Source organism: Musa acuminata, chromosome BXJ3-5 (assembly GCF_036884655.1).
Source record: "Musa acuminata AAA Group cultivar baxijiao chromosome BXJ3-5, Cavendish_Baxijiao_AAA, whole genome shotgun sequence".
Classification (NCBI taxonomy): domain Eukaryota; kingdom Viridiplantae; phylum Streptophyta; class Magnoliopsida; order Zingiberales; family Musaceae; genus Musa; species Musa acuminata.
This window is the reverse complement of record NC_088353.1, coordinates 5,090,319-5,103,269: the sequence shown is the minus strand read 5'-3', so window position 1 is coordinate 5,103,269 and position 12,951 is coordinate 5,090,319. Positions and strand designations below refer to the sequence as shown.

The 12,951-nt window shown below is 40.1% G+C and overlaps 1 protein-coding gene and 1 long non-coding RNA gene across 3 annotated transcripts; one reads left to right on the top strand and one right to left on the bottom strand.

Moving 5' to 3' along the window:
- Nucleotides 1-5,680: 5,680 nt before the first annotated feature.
- Nucleotides 5,681-9,867, top strand: LOC135638976 (uncharacterized). Of its 2 annotated transcripts, none has more exons than XM_065152616.1 (5): nucleotides 5,681-5,777; nucleotides 6,145-6,202; nucleotides 6,287-6,384; nucleotides 8,600-8,916; nucleotides 9,316-9,867. In XM_065152616.1, the coding sequence occupies exons 2-5, from the start codon at nucleotides 6,194-6,196 to the stop codon at nucleotides 9,744-9,746; spliced, it is 855 nt and encodes a 284-aa protein (XP_065008688.1). In that variant the 5' UTR covers nucleotides 5,681-5,777; nucleotides 6,145-6,193; the 3' UTR covers nucleotides 9,747-9,867. The 2 variants fall into 2 exon arrangements, with proteins under 2 accessions (XP_065008688.1, XP_065008689.1); XM_065152617.1 differs by lacking the exon at nucleotides 5,681-5,777 and adding an exon at nucleotides 5,840-5,931.
- Nucleotides 9,868-11,338: 1,471 nt separating this feature from the next.
- Nucleotides 11,339-12,214, bottom strand: LOC135638486 (uncharacterized). Its single transcript, XR_010496612.1, has 2 exons — nucleotides 12,048-12,214; nucleotides 11,339-11,948 (listed from the first exon to the last, which is right to left on the bottom strand). It is a non-coding gene; the product is annotated as an uncharacterized LOC135638486 (long non-coding RNA).
- Between the last annotated feature and the right edge of the window lie 737 nt (nucleotides 12,215-12,951).

Below are 12,951 nucleotides of genomic sequence, written 5' to 3'. Positions count from 1 at the left end.
CATTAAAAAGAATCGATTAAATATGTTTTTATTATATTATATTTGAATCAGATTTTGAAGAAATCTATATTGGCTGACTGTCTTAATTATATTATTAACAGTGAATAATACCGTTATTTTTAGTTTTGAATTTTTAAAATCATTCTTCGGATTGATTACTTTCTGATCCTTCAATAAAATTATTTACTTAATTTATTAAAAATAAAATTAATAATTCTTTTGAATCAAAAAGAAAAAATAAGGGTGCATGGTTTACGAGATTATCTTCATTTTTTCTTTTAAATTTATATTGATATATACTTAAACGTTGTTGTCATAATATTTTCAATTAACATTTTTTCATAAATTAACATATTTTCAATTAAAAACATCGTTTCTTTTAAATTAAGGATTTAAAAAAATAATATTTTCATAAATTCTCAATTAATATTTTTTATTTATTCTCATAAAATATTTTTTTCCTAAAAGACATCGTGATCTCTAGCCTCTACACCTTGCTAATTTCGTCTCTGTCATCGTCGCCCCTCCCACTTTCTTTCGTCCTTATTTTTCTTTTCCTCTTTTTTTATTATCATCTATAAGGATTTGTTATTGCTTGTTAATAATTTTAATGTCGTCTAGTAGTGCATTAATAGTATTATTGTCAATGCATTCGTCTCTAATTGATTCTTCGTTGCTATCCGTTTGTCAATATCGATGATAGAAATGACATAACGAAAATGAGGATTTAGCAACATCATTCCTCATGCCCTCATTTGTCGCACCTTTGCCTAGTTACATCTATCTCTCATTTATAGTTGTCATTGTTAGAAAGGAGAGATTATAAATATGTGTGAGGATATGAGTATCTCTGATTTCATTATGCCGACAATAACAACATTTATGATGAGTGATAGTGAAACACTTGTGATCAAATCTCAAGAATGATAATTAGAAGATTATGAGATGTTGGAGAGGAATGAAGGTTGAGAACAACTAGATCATCATCGATCACTCTATCAAGAGATTACTCACCTCAGTCGTCAATACATAGACAAACAAGAGATGAAAGCAACGAATAAAAATGATAGTTGAAGCAATGGATAAAGGCACAACAACAATGACGAATAAGGGCCAGGGCCGAAGACGACGAATGATAATAAAAGACAATGGTCAATTGGGGCAAAGGCAAACGGTAATATATTTATAGGAAAAAAAAAGATGTGAATAAATAAAAAATGAATTATAACTAAAAAGATTTATGAATATAAAGTTTTTTTTGAATAATTTATCCTATTATTTATTAATATGCTTATAACTAAAATAAAAAAAATCATAATTACGCATATTGCATCATATCCATTAGAATGAATGCCGAATCCAAAGTCCGTGGAATCAAACGCAGCTGCTCATCTGCATGTGAGAGAGAAGGCTTCGTTTTAGAACCAAAACGAAATGCAAGGCCATGTCCCCAGACACGGAGGAAGAGCTTCTCCATCCGTAAACTAATGGGCCACCCGTGCACATACAGCCATTCCAATGGCTTTCTCCGATACTATATCTAATCTACTCTCTGTTGCAGTGTTGTCTTTCCCCTTCTTTAGCTTGTCAACTCCTACCAGCGAATCTTTCTCAAGGAATCCAATGTTCACCTCTGCATCACAAGTACTAATCCTATGTTTATCCCTGCACGACAAGTACTGCACCTCACATTGTGAACATGTAGATTCTTCATCCTTGCGATCTATTTTTACCTCCAACATCTCACCAACTTTGGCCCTACTATGAACAAACAAAAAGAGCCAATGTGATCTGCCTTCCTTCTCTTTTTGACCTTTTAAAAATAATATTTAAGAGGGATGAAATTACTCATTTAGGATATGATGAATTATATTTGAGTACATTAGTATTAATATTGATAAGAGTAAATTCATCATCTCTCGACTTGACACATGGACATCAATATCGTATAAAACAATGATATGTTATGTCAAGTCGATCATTTCTATTATAAAACAATAATATGTTATGTCAAGTTGATCATTTCAATCATCATCTTGATGTAGAATATTTTTTTTGAATCATCTTTAGTTTAAAGAATATTTTCACAATTATAATATCCTGATTGTAAATAATATTTTCTTTTTCCTTTCTTTTATCTTTGAACTCTCCTATTACTTCAAATCCTCACTAATTTATGTATTGGATGGATTGAATTGAGAATATTCGATGTCGACATCAACTTCTAATGGAGACACATTGAGAGCTTAAAGATCTCGACATGTTATGAGTTGCACGTCAGGAGCATGGAGACCTCGATAAGTTAGGAGTTGTACCTCAACACATTTGCATCATTTCGTTAATTTAGCTCCCATATGGTAATTTGGTTCTTCTTGTACATATCATCATCGACTTAAACACCATCGTAAGAAATTATTGGCTCAGCAACACATTGATTCATCATCAAAAACTAAATTAAACTGAGACTTGAGAGGTAATAGTTTGTTTACCTACATTTTAATTCCTAATTGATGGAGGACTAATATGGTATCCTTGAGAAGTCTAATTAAATGTTTAATAAGACGAATCCATATTATACCATCTATTATTGACTTTAGCTCATCAAACTTTTATATTTGAGAAAATAATCTATCGATTATTATAATATTATTTAATTTTTGATCAATCACTCAAAAAAATTATATTTTTAAGAATTAGACTAAGATCTTGTAAGAATCAGTAACCCTCCTCAAGACTAAAACAACATTATGAAATCTAAAAGCTAAGAAACTTATGGGTGTAGCTTATAAGATGTGTTAATACATAAAATTTATGTCAAATATCGAGACAAACAAAACATCCTTTAATTATCTTTTCCTTTTAGATGATTTCTCCACCCACCACTGCCTCACTGCATCTCTCCATCTCCACCAAATAAATGATCCAATCAAGAAAATTTAATTGAACAGTCTTTCTTCACATATGAAGGAAAGCAGACGTTACAGAACGTCCAAAAGGACTCACAGTGGGATTTTCCCGCCCATTTCAAAAGCAGCATCGCTCGCTCCATCTTCCCGCCAAAAAAAAAATTCCACCGAGCGAAGTGTGATCTCCCACGTGGGAATCCGACAAAGCGCCGCAATTGGAACGCCCTCCCCTGCACGTGACAAAAAAATTCCCACCCTTGCCGGTACCGGTGGCGTCGGGGCTGCAATCAACCAACGATTCACGTTACGAATCTTCAACTCTCCGGGCACGAGTCCCATCGCCAGTCCCCCCGATCGCCTCGGCCGCTGCCACCCGTACACTAATGTGGCCCCGCGCCCCGCTGCCCACTGCCTGGATTCCCTCGCCAATTCATCGCCGATCAATACATATCTCGATTCGACAAAACATATATATATATATATATATATATATATATATATATATATATATATATATATATATATAACGCTTCTAACCCAGTAACGACTCAAGTTACGACGATGGTGTATCATTTCCTATCGCCAATTTTCATAAATCAAATGCTATTTTCCCTTTATTTCTTAATTTTGTATAAATGATAACTACTGTGATTTCATCTTGAACACAAAAGATATATTAAGAGCTCATATATAGTTCCACATGTACACTGAGCAAAGTCAAAAAAATGTTTCTTTTGCTTTAGGACAAGGTACTCGGCAAGTCAAAAGCCATGAGAAATCCAAATCTTGTGTCATCATTCAGCAAACGGGTGCAACTTCCTTCAGCTTTAGGTTCTCTCTCGAGGAACAAGCGAGGGAAAGAAACTTTCTCTATCTTTATCCACTGTTCCTTCTCTTCCTGTTGCACTTCTCCTCTGAAAAGAAATTTGAGCATGCCTGCTTTTGATTGTTGCAGCGTAGTTTCATGTGAACAATGAGCAGCTTCAACAGGAAAGCTCCATGACAAAGCACTCCGTTTCCCTGAAACACAACCCCATCTTTTCCTTCCCACCATGACCACACAAAAGATTACCGCAGCAAGGAATCATCTTTATCCGGCTGGAGATCATGTATCATGATGAAAAACGAGTGGCTTTTGGCACAAAGATTGAGCCTTCCTTTTTTCGATGTGGCTTCTGTGACCTTTGGTCCTCCAGTTTTGTTCTCTCTAGCTTTCAGCAAACACAAGGGGATGTTGTTCATGATCTTGAATGTGTATCCGATGTGCTTTGCATTGTAGCCCAACCATCTTGTGCTTCCAGCTACAGTTCATCATACTCTCTAACCTGCATGAACAGTTCCATCTTGGAACCAAATTTCCCATCATGGAACCTAGTTCTTTAGCTTCTACCACTTCCAAGCTTCGCTGTTTCCAATCACATTCTTGCAGAATACGATCGTGCTGTTGAGAAGCACGGAAGGAATCTCCAGGCGAGCACCGTGCAAAGGACTCTCTAGGGTGGAGAGGTGGTCATCTCATCCTACCGCAGGATGAAGAGGTGGAGGCCATCTGGTCCCAGAGATGGAGTAGTAGGCTATCAGTTCATGAACAGAACCAGATAAATTACAGTTCATGAGTGGCGGTACTTTGGGAGACACAGAATACATTTTTATGGGGAAAAGATCTCCAGCTCATGCAGGATCTCATTGTGGCGGGTACTGTATTGTGTTGCGTTCTTCCCTGTGACAGCAGTAGCGTAGCCCACTGTTTCCGGGCTTTTATGCTGATTCCTGCGTCAAGGCATAAGAGATATGGGCGTTGAATTTGATGGCTCAATGCCATGGTTTTCGAAGAGCTTTGGATTCACGTGCATGGAAAGAATCTATCAGGATCCGATCAGCATTAAACCCAAATCTAGAAGGACGTCCCAAATAAATCCTTTTTTCCCCCTGACATGTTTATGTTCACATGTTTACCACGTAACTTTCCAAATGGAAATAATACTAATGGAGAGGAGTTTGCACAAGATGAAGATCAAATCTCATCCTCCCTCAAAGAAAGAGAAGCTCTCCTGTCTATGGAAATCCTTTTCTAATGTAGAACTAGTAGCTTTAATCTCTTCTTTTTGCATGACAGAACCCTTTAGTTTTTTGGGGTAAAGTACTTCGAATAGCGAGGATATATACATATCGCTCTAAATATTTAAATATATATATCGCTCTAAATATTTAAAAAATTTATTCTATCCAATTAATAAACACAAACCATTACGGAATTAAAACTATAAAAACTAATAAATATTTTATTGTTTTCGCAAATTATTTGACCTCTAATGTTTCTATAGTATTTTCTAAGATGATATTATGATTCTATTTGGGTTTCAATGTCATTATGCTGACCGTCGTCTAATAGAGGTTAATTATAATGATGTAGTTCTACGCGCGGGCCCAAAAACGTGGGCATCCGGACCCGATAACCCGGTCCACGGACCCGTTTTTTTGTCACCAGAAGCTTCCGCCGTGCTTCCATTAGCTGGCTGCCACGACTCCCGCACCGATTGGGTAGGTTTGAAGAACTTTCGTCCACCGCAACCATGTGCGTTAATCTCCTCGCACAAGATCCTGATGAAAGAACCCGTGCAAGGGGCTGCGAAGGCTGCTGCGTCGTCCAGAAATGCAATCATGGCCGTTGGTATTTCTACGGGTATTCTATTTGCTTACATGGCAATCATCCAGACGCATTGCAATGTTTCGTCCTACAATGACTCCGTATAGAATCTTGACTCTATCGCTTTCCCAGTCGAGAGGGCTGGGCCTTTAAAAGGCCTTGCCTCCCATCTACTTCCTGCTTTCCTCTTCGTGTCTCGGTGCCTCGATCTCCCTTTCTCGCAGGTATTCTCTTCTCTCTCGACATACTGTTAGATCTATTTCTCCTACGAATGCTGTCTGGAATGATCCGATCTTATGATTGCGATCCTATCGGGGCTAATTTGAGATTCGTTCTCGTTCTGTGTGATCTCTTTCTTCGTGTACAACGAATTTTCAGGTTTAGAATACGAAGTCGAGATCTTTTTTGCCTTTTCTGTTTTGGATTTGTGGAATCCGTTTCGATTAATTTATTTTTCGTGCAAGTTTTCTCTGCTTTAATCTGGTTGAACATTAGGGATTGTTGTTGATATCCTGAGAGAAACTATTAGCCTAGATTAGGCAGTCATGGATAAATAAATTCTATTTATTCAGTTAATGTTGGTTCTCTCAGGTTTTCTTGAGTTGAAGCTTCGAGCAAGGATCTTTGGAATTTTAGGAAGATGGCAGAGGTAGCAACTAGAGATGCAGATTCGTGTGATAAAATTATTTGTATTCTTGATCGATTTTGTTGAAGTTTGTTGCTTTTGCCGCAGGATGGGTACAAGGTCAAGTTACATGTGTACGACCTAAGCCAAGGACTTGCTCGGCAGCTTTCAATGACATTTTTGGGAAAGGTTATCGAAGCCATATGGTAAGCTTCTTGCTCTCATTCATTTGCCAAAATCTTGTTTAGAAAGAAAGGTGCAGTTGTTAGATCACAATTCACGAGGAATGCATTCTTTCAGAATCCTTTGTGGAAATTTAGTTTGAGGCTTTTGACAGCAAATTAAAATGGTTGAGAACATTGCATTTAGTGCTGAGTGTTCATTTAGTGGGCGGTTTGATCTGCCAATCAAAGCTTGTCATTTGATTGTGCATGACCAAGTCTTCTGTACTAATTTGAGTTTGCATTGGAGATATTCACTGTAAATATAAACTATCATAGGCAAGTCTGGGTCTATCTTGCATAGTAGTATCGTTATTAGGGCATATGCAAAGTTTTTAGTGAAAATCAGATCTACAATGTGGGCTTGTTAAGACTGTGTGTTTGATTACTGATCTTTTACTGAAGCTTTTCAATTAACTTGTTGGACCAAACCATTTATCAAATTGAAGACTGCAATAGGTTTCTGGTCTGATTTCTTATCGACTTACTGAGTGTTCTGTATAGGCTTCTGACACCTAATTCACTGCTTAGGGCTCAGAACCATGGTTCGTCAGCTCTTTCTGATGATCATGATGGATTCACTTGTTAATACTAGAAATTTGTTTCTTTGTGTTGTTCAACATTTGGACAAATAACTCAGGTTTTTGGTTGCATATCTCCTTAGAATTTGTAGATAGAGTAGTACGAGGCTATAGAACAGGATGTACTATAGAAATATGCTATATGTATGAAAATTTTAGATATTTATAATTACTTTTCTCTCTACTTTTCACTTAACTCTATAAGGGATGGAAGGGAAAGAGGGTGATACCATTGTGGTGGGTTTTCCTGTGAAGCATTTTGTGGTCATGTAGGTGGGTAATTCAAGTATTATAGAAAATCCAAATAAAATTGAAAATTTGATGCTGGATAGATTATTGGAAGTTAAAAAAAAACAGTGCACATTGTGTTCCACTCTAATGGTGTTTTTGCAATGACATTTGACAGCATGTGGTTCATGATGATTGATGATCTAAAACATGCAACATTTACATACTGAAAGTTGATTATTATATTATTCTTCTTAAAAGAATAAAAGTATCCAAAATAGAATACTTATACTTCGCTTTGGTTTAAACTTTATTTTTTTGAGTTTTGAAATAATGAATACCGATTGGTACTGTCTTTATTGGTCCACCAAGGATTTATTTTTTTCCTAGTTGGATTAGTAATGACATGTCTTTCATCGAAGATTTAGTGACAACATGTTGGCATAATACGTTTGCAAAGGATGAAATGAATACATCAAAGGCAAACTCCAAGGGCTTGGTGCTGTCTACTTGTAACTTCTCTAGGTTTTACATCTGGTTGGTGCACCTGATCTATGGCATTGTGACTTTTGCACATCCTTAACTAAGAAATATCCAATTATCAGAAGCATGGGGCTCTTCCAGATTGAACTAAGTAGCTGACTTCAATTTGGTCGGGCGACTCAGAAGCCTATTCTGCAAATTGATCACTTATTTTCTTTAGTCATTTGCTTGGTTAGGTTTGATCTTTTTCTTTTTTTATTTTTGATAGCCCTAGATATAATTATAGAAGTTCATGGCAGGTTCAACTTCATCATATCTATCAAGTCAGCTTAATTGTGATGTTCTAGGGTTGAGTAGAAAACAATCTGACGAGAGTTCAAATCATTTGTCTCTAGAATTCCTGATTGTTGAAGATTGGGTTCAATAGCTATACTCTTTACTGGTATAGTGGGTGTTCTGGTAATTCTTATGCAAGAATGTTTTAAGAATTTTCAGAGCTAAACTTGTCTTTGCAAAGCTCTATGCAAAGCAAGTGTTAGAATAACATGTTGAACAAATTCTCAGTCTTCAAATTGCATATATGTAAAGGCAGCTGCGCTATATTGATAAGGTTAAAGCTTGCAATGTTTACAAGAAGGTGCACCTAATAATACTGAGGGGGTTATATTTACTGTAATTGTTGTTTTATTGGAAATTTGTTGATCTAGTAAATCTGGGGATTAGATTTAATGAAATTTGCAGTTTTATTAGATATTTATTGATAAAGTCAATTTGGGGACTAGATTTATTGGAAATTAATTGAAGTGGTTCTGTTGAAATCTGGCTTACAAATATACTTGAGATCTCTGCCTCATTATAATGCAATCATATTCACTCAACCTTCCATCTTGCAATGTGAGATATGACAGGCACACTGGTTTGGTAGTCTATGGAAAGGAATACTATTTCTCAGGAGGCATTCAACAAGACCCAGCTGGTAAGACTCCCTATGGAACTCCAATCCGAGTTGTGGAATTGGGGGTGACACATGTTCCTGAGGAAGTCTTTGAGGAGTACTTGCAAGAGATCAGCGAACGCTACACAGCTGAGACTTACAACCTTCTCAGTCATAACTGCAACAACTTCAGCAATGAAGTGGCACAATTCCTTGTTAGCACCACAATTCCAGACTACATCCTTCAGCTTCCAAATGAAGTCATGAGCAGTCCCATGGGAGCACTTATACGTAAGATATCACATCTTTACTTTTTTTATTCTTTTATATCTAAGCTTATCCTTTATGTACTATGAGCTGCTCTTTTGCCATCCTGAAAGTCCCAAAATAAATCTTTAATAGAAAACAAGCAGCTTGGCTAGTGCCATGCTGATAGAAAACAAGAGCGATGATAACATTTTCATTTCAGGCTAACGGAGCATTGAGCCTATGAATAATATCTAGTGGTCTATATGGAACTGAAAAGTTCCTATCTGACGGTGACTTAGGGTGGCTGCAACCTCCATAGAAACCCCTTTTAACTTCACAGCTTTCTTGCTCAGAGAAATTACTCTCTATTAGTTTCAACTGTGTCTTTTATGTTATTATTTAAAAGGTGATTTATGATCAGATAAACACGTTGATTTGCAGTTCCCATGATTCAGCGGCTGGAAACAACTTTAAAGTCGGGTGCCGTACCTCAAGCTCCTCAATTCAATCCTGTATCCATGACCCAAACAATTGCTCCAACCAGCGTTTCTTCAAGCCCAACCAAGAGAGATGCCTCTGCAGAGTCCGGTGGCAATAACGCTGATTCCGGGAGTTCACGAGCAAAGGTTGTGGGTGATGCGAATTCAACTCCACCTGCAGTGAAACTTGCAACAGTAAGCGAAGAGAAGCAACCCCAGCTGGCTGAAGACCCTCTCGGTGACGCTCGCAACAAGGTGCAGGAAGAGATCACCAGGGAATTTGCTGCTATCATGGCGACCGGGACGATTCGTGCAAGTGAGGCTGCAGCCCTTGCGACAAGAAGAGTGATGGAAAGGCATGGGCGGTTGAATGTGCCCATGCAGCGAGGATAACACAAAAGGCGAATCGAATGCCATTCTTTCGTAGCAGTTTTTGCTGCTTCGGACATTTAAACATAACTTGACTACCATATCCCACTATTCATCAATAAATTCAATGTGCTTGCAACGTAAATTGTCCTATTGAGTATGAGAAACTAACACATTGCCGTGCATCTTCATTTCCAGAAAGTTGTATGCTTTCCTAAAGTTCTACATCGGTGGTTGATGGTATTTTTTGCAGCAATAGTTCCTTTAATTTGCAACTTGGACTAGTTGCGTTTAATAGCGGTAAACTTATGGTCCTTCTAAAGCATCTATCTATAAGAGAGCCAAATTTTCCAGTAGTCTGACAAATTCTTTCCTAGTTAGGTTCGTTAGTGGCAATCTCTCAGACATTCAGCTATTGTATCGCTGGTTATTGGCTTGCTTCATATGAGGGGCTTACAAACTAAAACTGAAAGCGTACAAGCTTTAAAACTATTATTGCTTGATATCGGTGATGTTGATCAGTCCGATTTAATTCAGTCCCAACACGTATCATCTCATGTCGCCTGAGTAAGAATCTCCTACTACACAAAAATTGATGTTGGGATGAGAAGTTAAGAGCGTCCTACTACACAAAAATTGATGTTGGAATACTTCTGCGTTTGATGCCCAAGTCAAACTTCCTAATAGGCATTCGGAGGTAGAAAGAGAACGAGAGAGAATTCGACCTCCGTAATCATGCTTGCATTAATCTTTGGTAGTTGGTCATTCCCTAATCACAAATCGCAAATGGTCAGAGAAATGTTCCTCTGCGTAGAACAGCACTCCACGGTAGGATTGAGCCTGCAACATACCAATGCACCAACGATCCACGATACATCGATTTATTGATGGGTCTCGTGAAGAGGAGGACACGTGATAGAAAGACTAGTACCAGACATTCGGACGAGTGACCATGATCTTTAACCGATGGCAGGCACAATGCATTTTGAGAACGAAACTGGTACGTACCGTCGGATACAAGCAAATGTCGTCCGGTACAGTTTGATCCGACCAAAGTTGATACACGTATCGGACAACAGACACGCGTCAAACCAAAACTTGTCAGCTTTTTACAGCGTCCTTCGCCAAACCCGAAATGAAAACCCCCAACACCCCACATGGTCCTCCTCCTCCTCCTCCTCCATTAAATGGGTGCAGTTACCGTCGGTCCCACCATCCCTTTTCTATCAAAGCAGCGAGAAGGCATGGCGCGTAAATCAACTACTCATCATCCATCTGCACCACTCTTGTATTAAATATGCGTTCTCTTGGTTGGTCTGCTACCTAAATCCATTTACTACATCAACTCGTATTATGTGAAACCAATCATTCACTTATACCTTTAGCGTTTGCTTCGGTACAGTATCTTTCCTCCTGAATCATGAACTCATTTTCAGAACTGCAACAAAGGATCCCTCACTGGTCAAAGGCAGCCGACATGAAGGGCATGCACGCGAGGAAGCACGCACCAAAATGGTTCCTTGGACATGGATACTGGCATCGGGTTCATCAACTTTTTTCGTACGAAGAGAGCAGCATGTGGTTGGAGGACGACGTACAGCCGCAGCAGAAGCACGGAGAGAATAGGGTTTCCATCATTCCGAGGCAAAGCAATGCGAGCAAACACAGAAAAGAGAGAAGGAATACATGGACTAACAATCCTGCCATTTCCAATGAAACATCACCGAGAAAGTAGACACCGACGAACCCAAACGAAATGGAAACAGTCGAACGTCGTCCTTCATCGGCAAATTCTTATCACTTACCGGCTCGAGGACGATGACATGCAGTACGTCCCCACGGGATGATCTCCACGTGTCCTTCCTTATCACATCTGGAGCCACCGAGCCAGTTCCGTGGGGTTGACCACGCCAGGCACGTGGGCCCCGCCCCGCATCAACAAATACGAGGCCTCCTTGTACGTCCCCACCGGCTCGGCCGGGCCCGACTCAGGCGGCCTCTTTCCCGGGTCGGCCCGGTCCGGCCCGAGCCTCTTCCCGAGCAGCGTTCCCCTCGCGAGGAACTCGTGCGCCAGGTAGCCGGCCAGGAGCCGGTTGTCGTCCTTAGCCGGCTCAGCCGAGCTCGCCAGCTGGGGACGCGCAGGGCCGGACGCGTCGCGCTCCTTCCGCTTCCTCGGCGCGCCAAGCGTCCCAGGGCCACGGGCGTGGCTGGTCATCCCAACCCTTCCTGCTCTCGCCACGTCAGCACGCCGAAAGAGAAGAGTAGACCACCCAAAGTGGTCTTTAAATAATAATAAAAGGACGGAACAAAACGAACAGACGTAACGGAAATGCGGAGGGGAAAACAAGCTAGAATAAGAGTCCGGGGAAGGTGACCAGAGTCCGTCCTCTCACGCCGTTATAACGGCGACCTGACGGAGATCGCCGCCGGGTGACGGAGACGAGGAGGAGCAATTCGAACAATAATAGACACAGACGGAGAGAGGCAGAAGAATCGAGGATTTTGAGGAGGAAGAGTCGATCGCCAGAGGAGCCCTTTATGTAGTAGAGTTCCGCTCACGCAAGCCCCCGAGGCCCCAATAAAATTACCATATTGCCAACGATTCTCACTTGAAAAGACCGAAACATCCTCAACTTCCGATGATCTTATCTGCGATCTAATCATCTTGACCTTGTTGATCCCGGTATAGATTTGGGCGTTTGATTGCCACAATGGGGTTTCCTACACTTGTCGTATTATATTGAATGGGAGGAATCCGATAAAGGTCGAAGCATCCAAACGAGGAGAACCCGAGGGTGGACCAGGAAAATGCGTTCAAGACTTTAGGGCAAAAAGGTCATTGTAGGCGGGAGGAAGGATGGGAGTCTGGGCGGTGGTGGAGGATCGTGGACGGCAGGTGCGGGGGCACCGTACCCCGATGGTGATCCGCTGCGAGATCTACGTCTGCGGTTTCTCCACGTGGCTCACAAGAGACTGTTTAACGGACAAGATGTCTGATGCGGGATTGTACACCGTCCAAGTTTGGCACACGAGAAACACCGGCACTCTGCCCCTTCCCTTTACTTAAATGACGCAAGTGCCATGGAGGGATGCAGGCGTCGAGTTATGCGACTCTCCGATTTCGGCGTATACTTGTCATACATATTTTGCCGTTACTTCTCTCACCCACCAACCTTGGACTGTAAAAGAGACGGCCCCACAGATGGGACCCTCTGCAGTAATAATCATA

Coding starts and splice junctions, on each gene's coding strand:
- LOC135638976 (XM_065152616.1), top strand. Junction 6,385..8,599: donor AAGGTTATCGAAGCCATATG/GTAAGCTTCTTG, acceptor GAGATATGACAG/GCACACTGGTTTGGTAGTCT. Junction 8,917..9,315: donor TCCCATGGGAGCACTTATAC/GTAAGATATCAC, acceptor GTTGATTTGCAG/TTCCCATGATTCAGCGGCTG.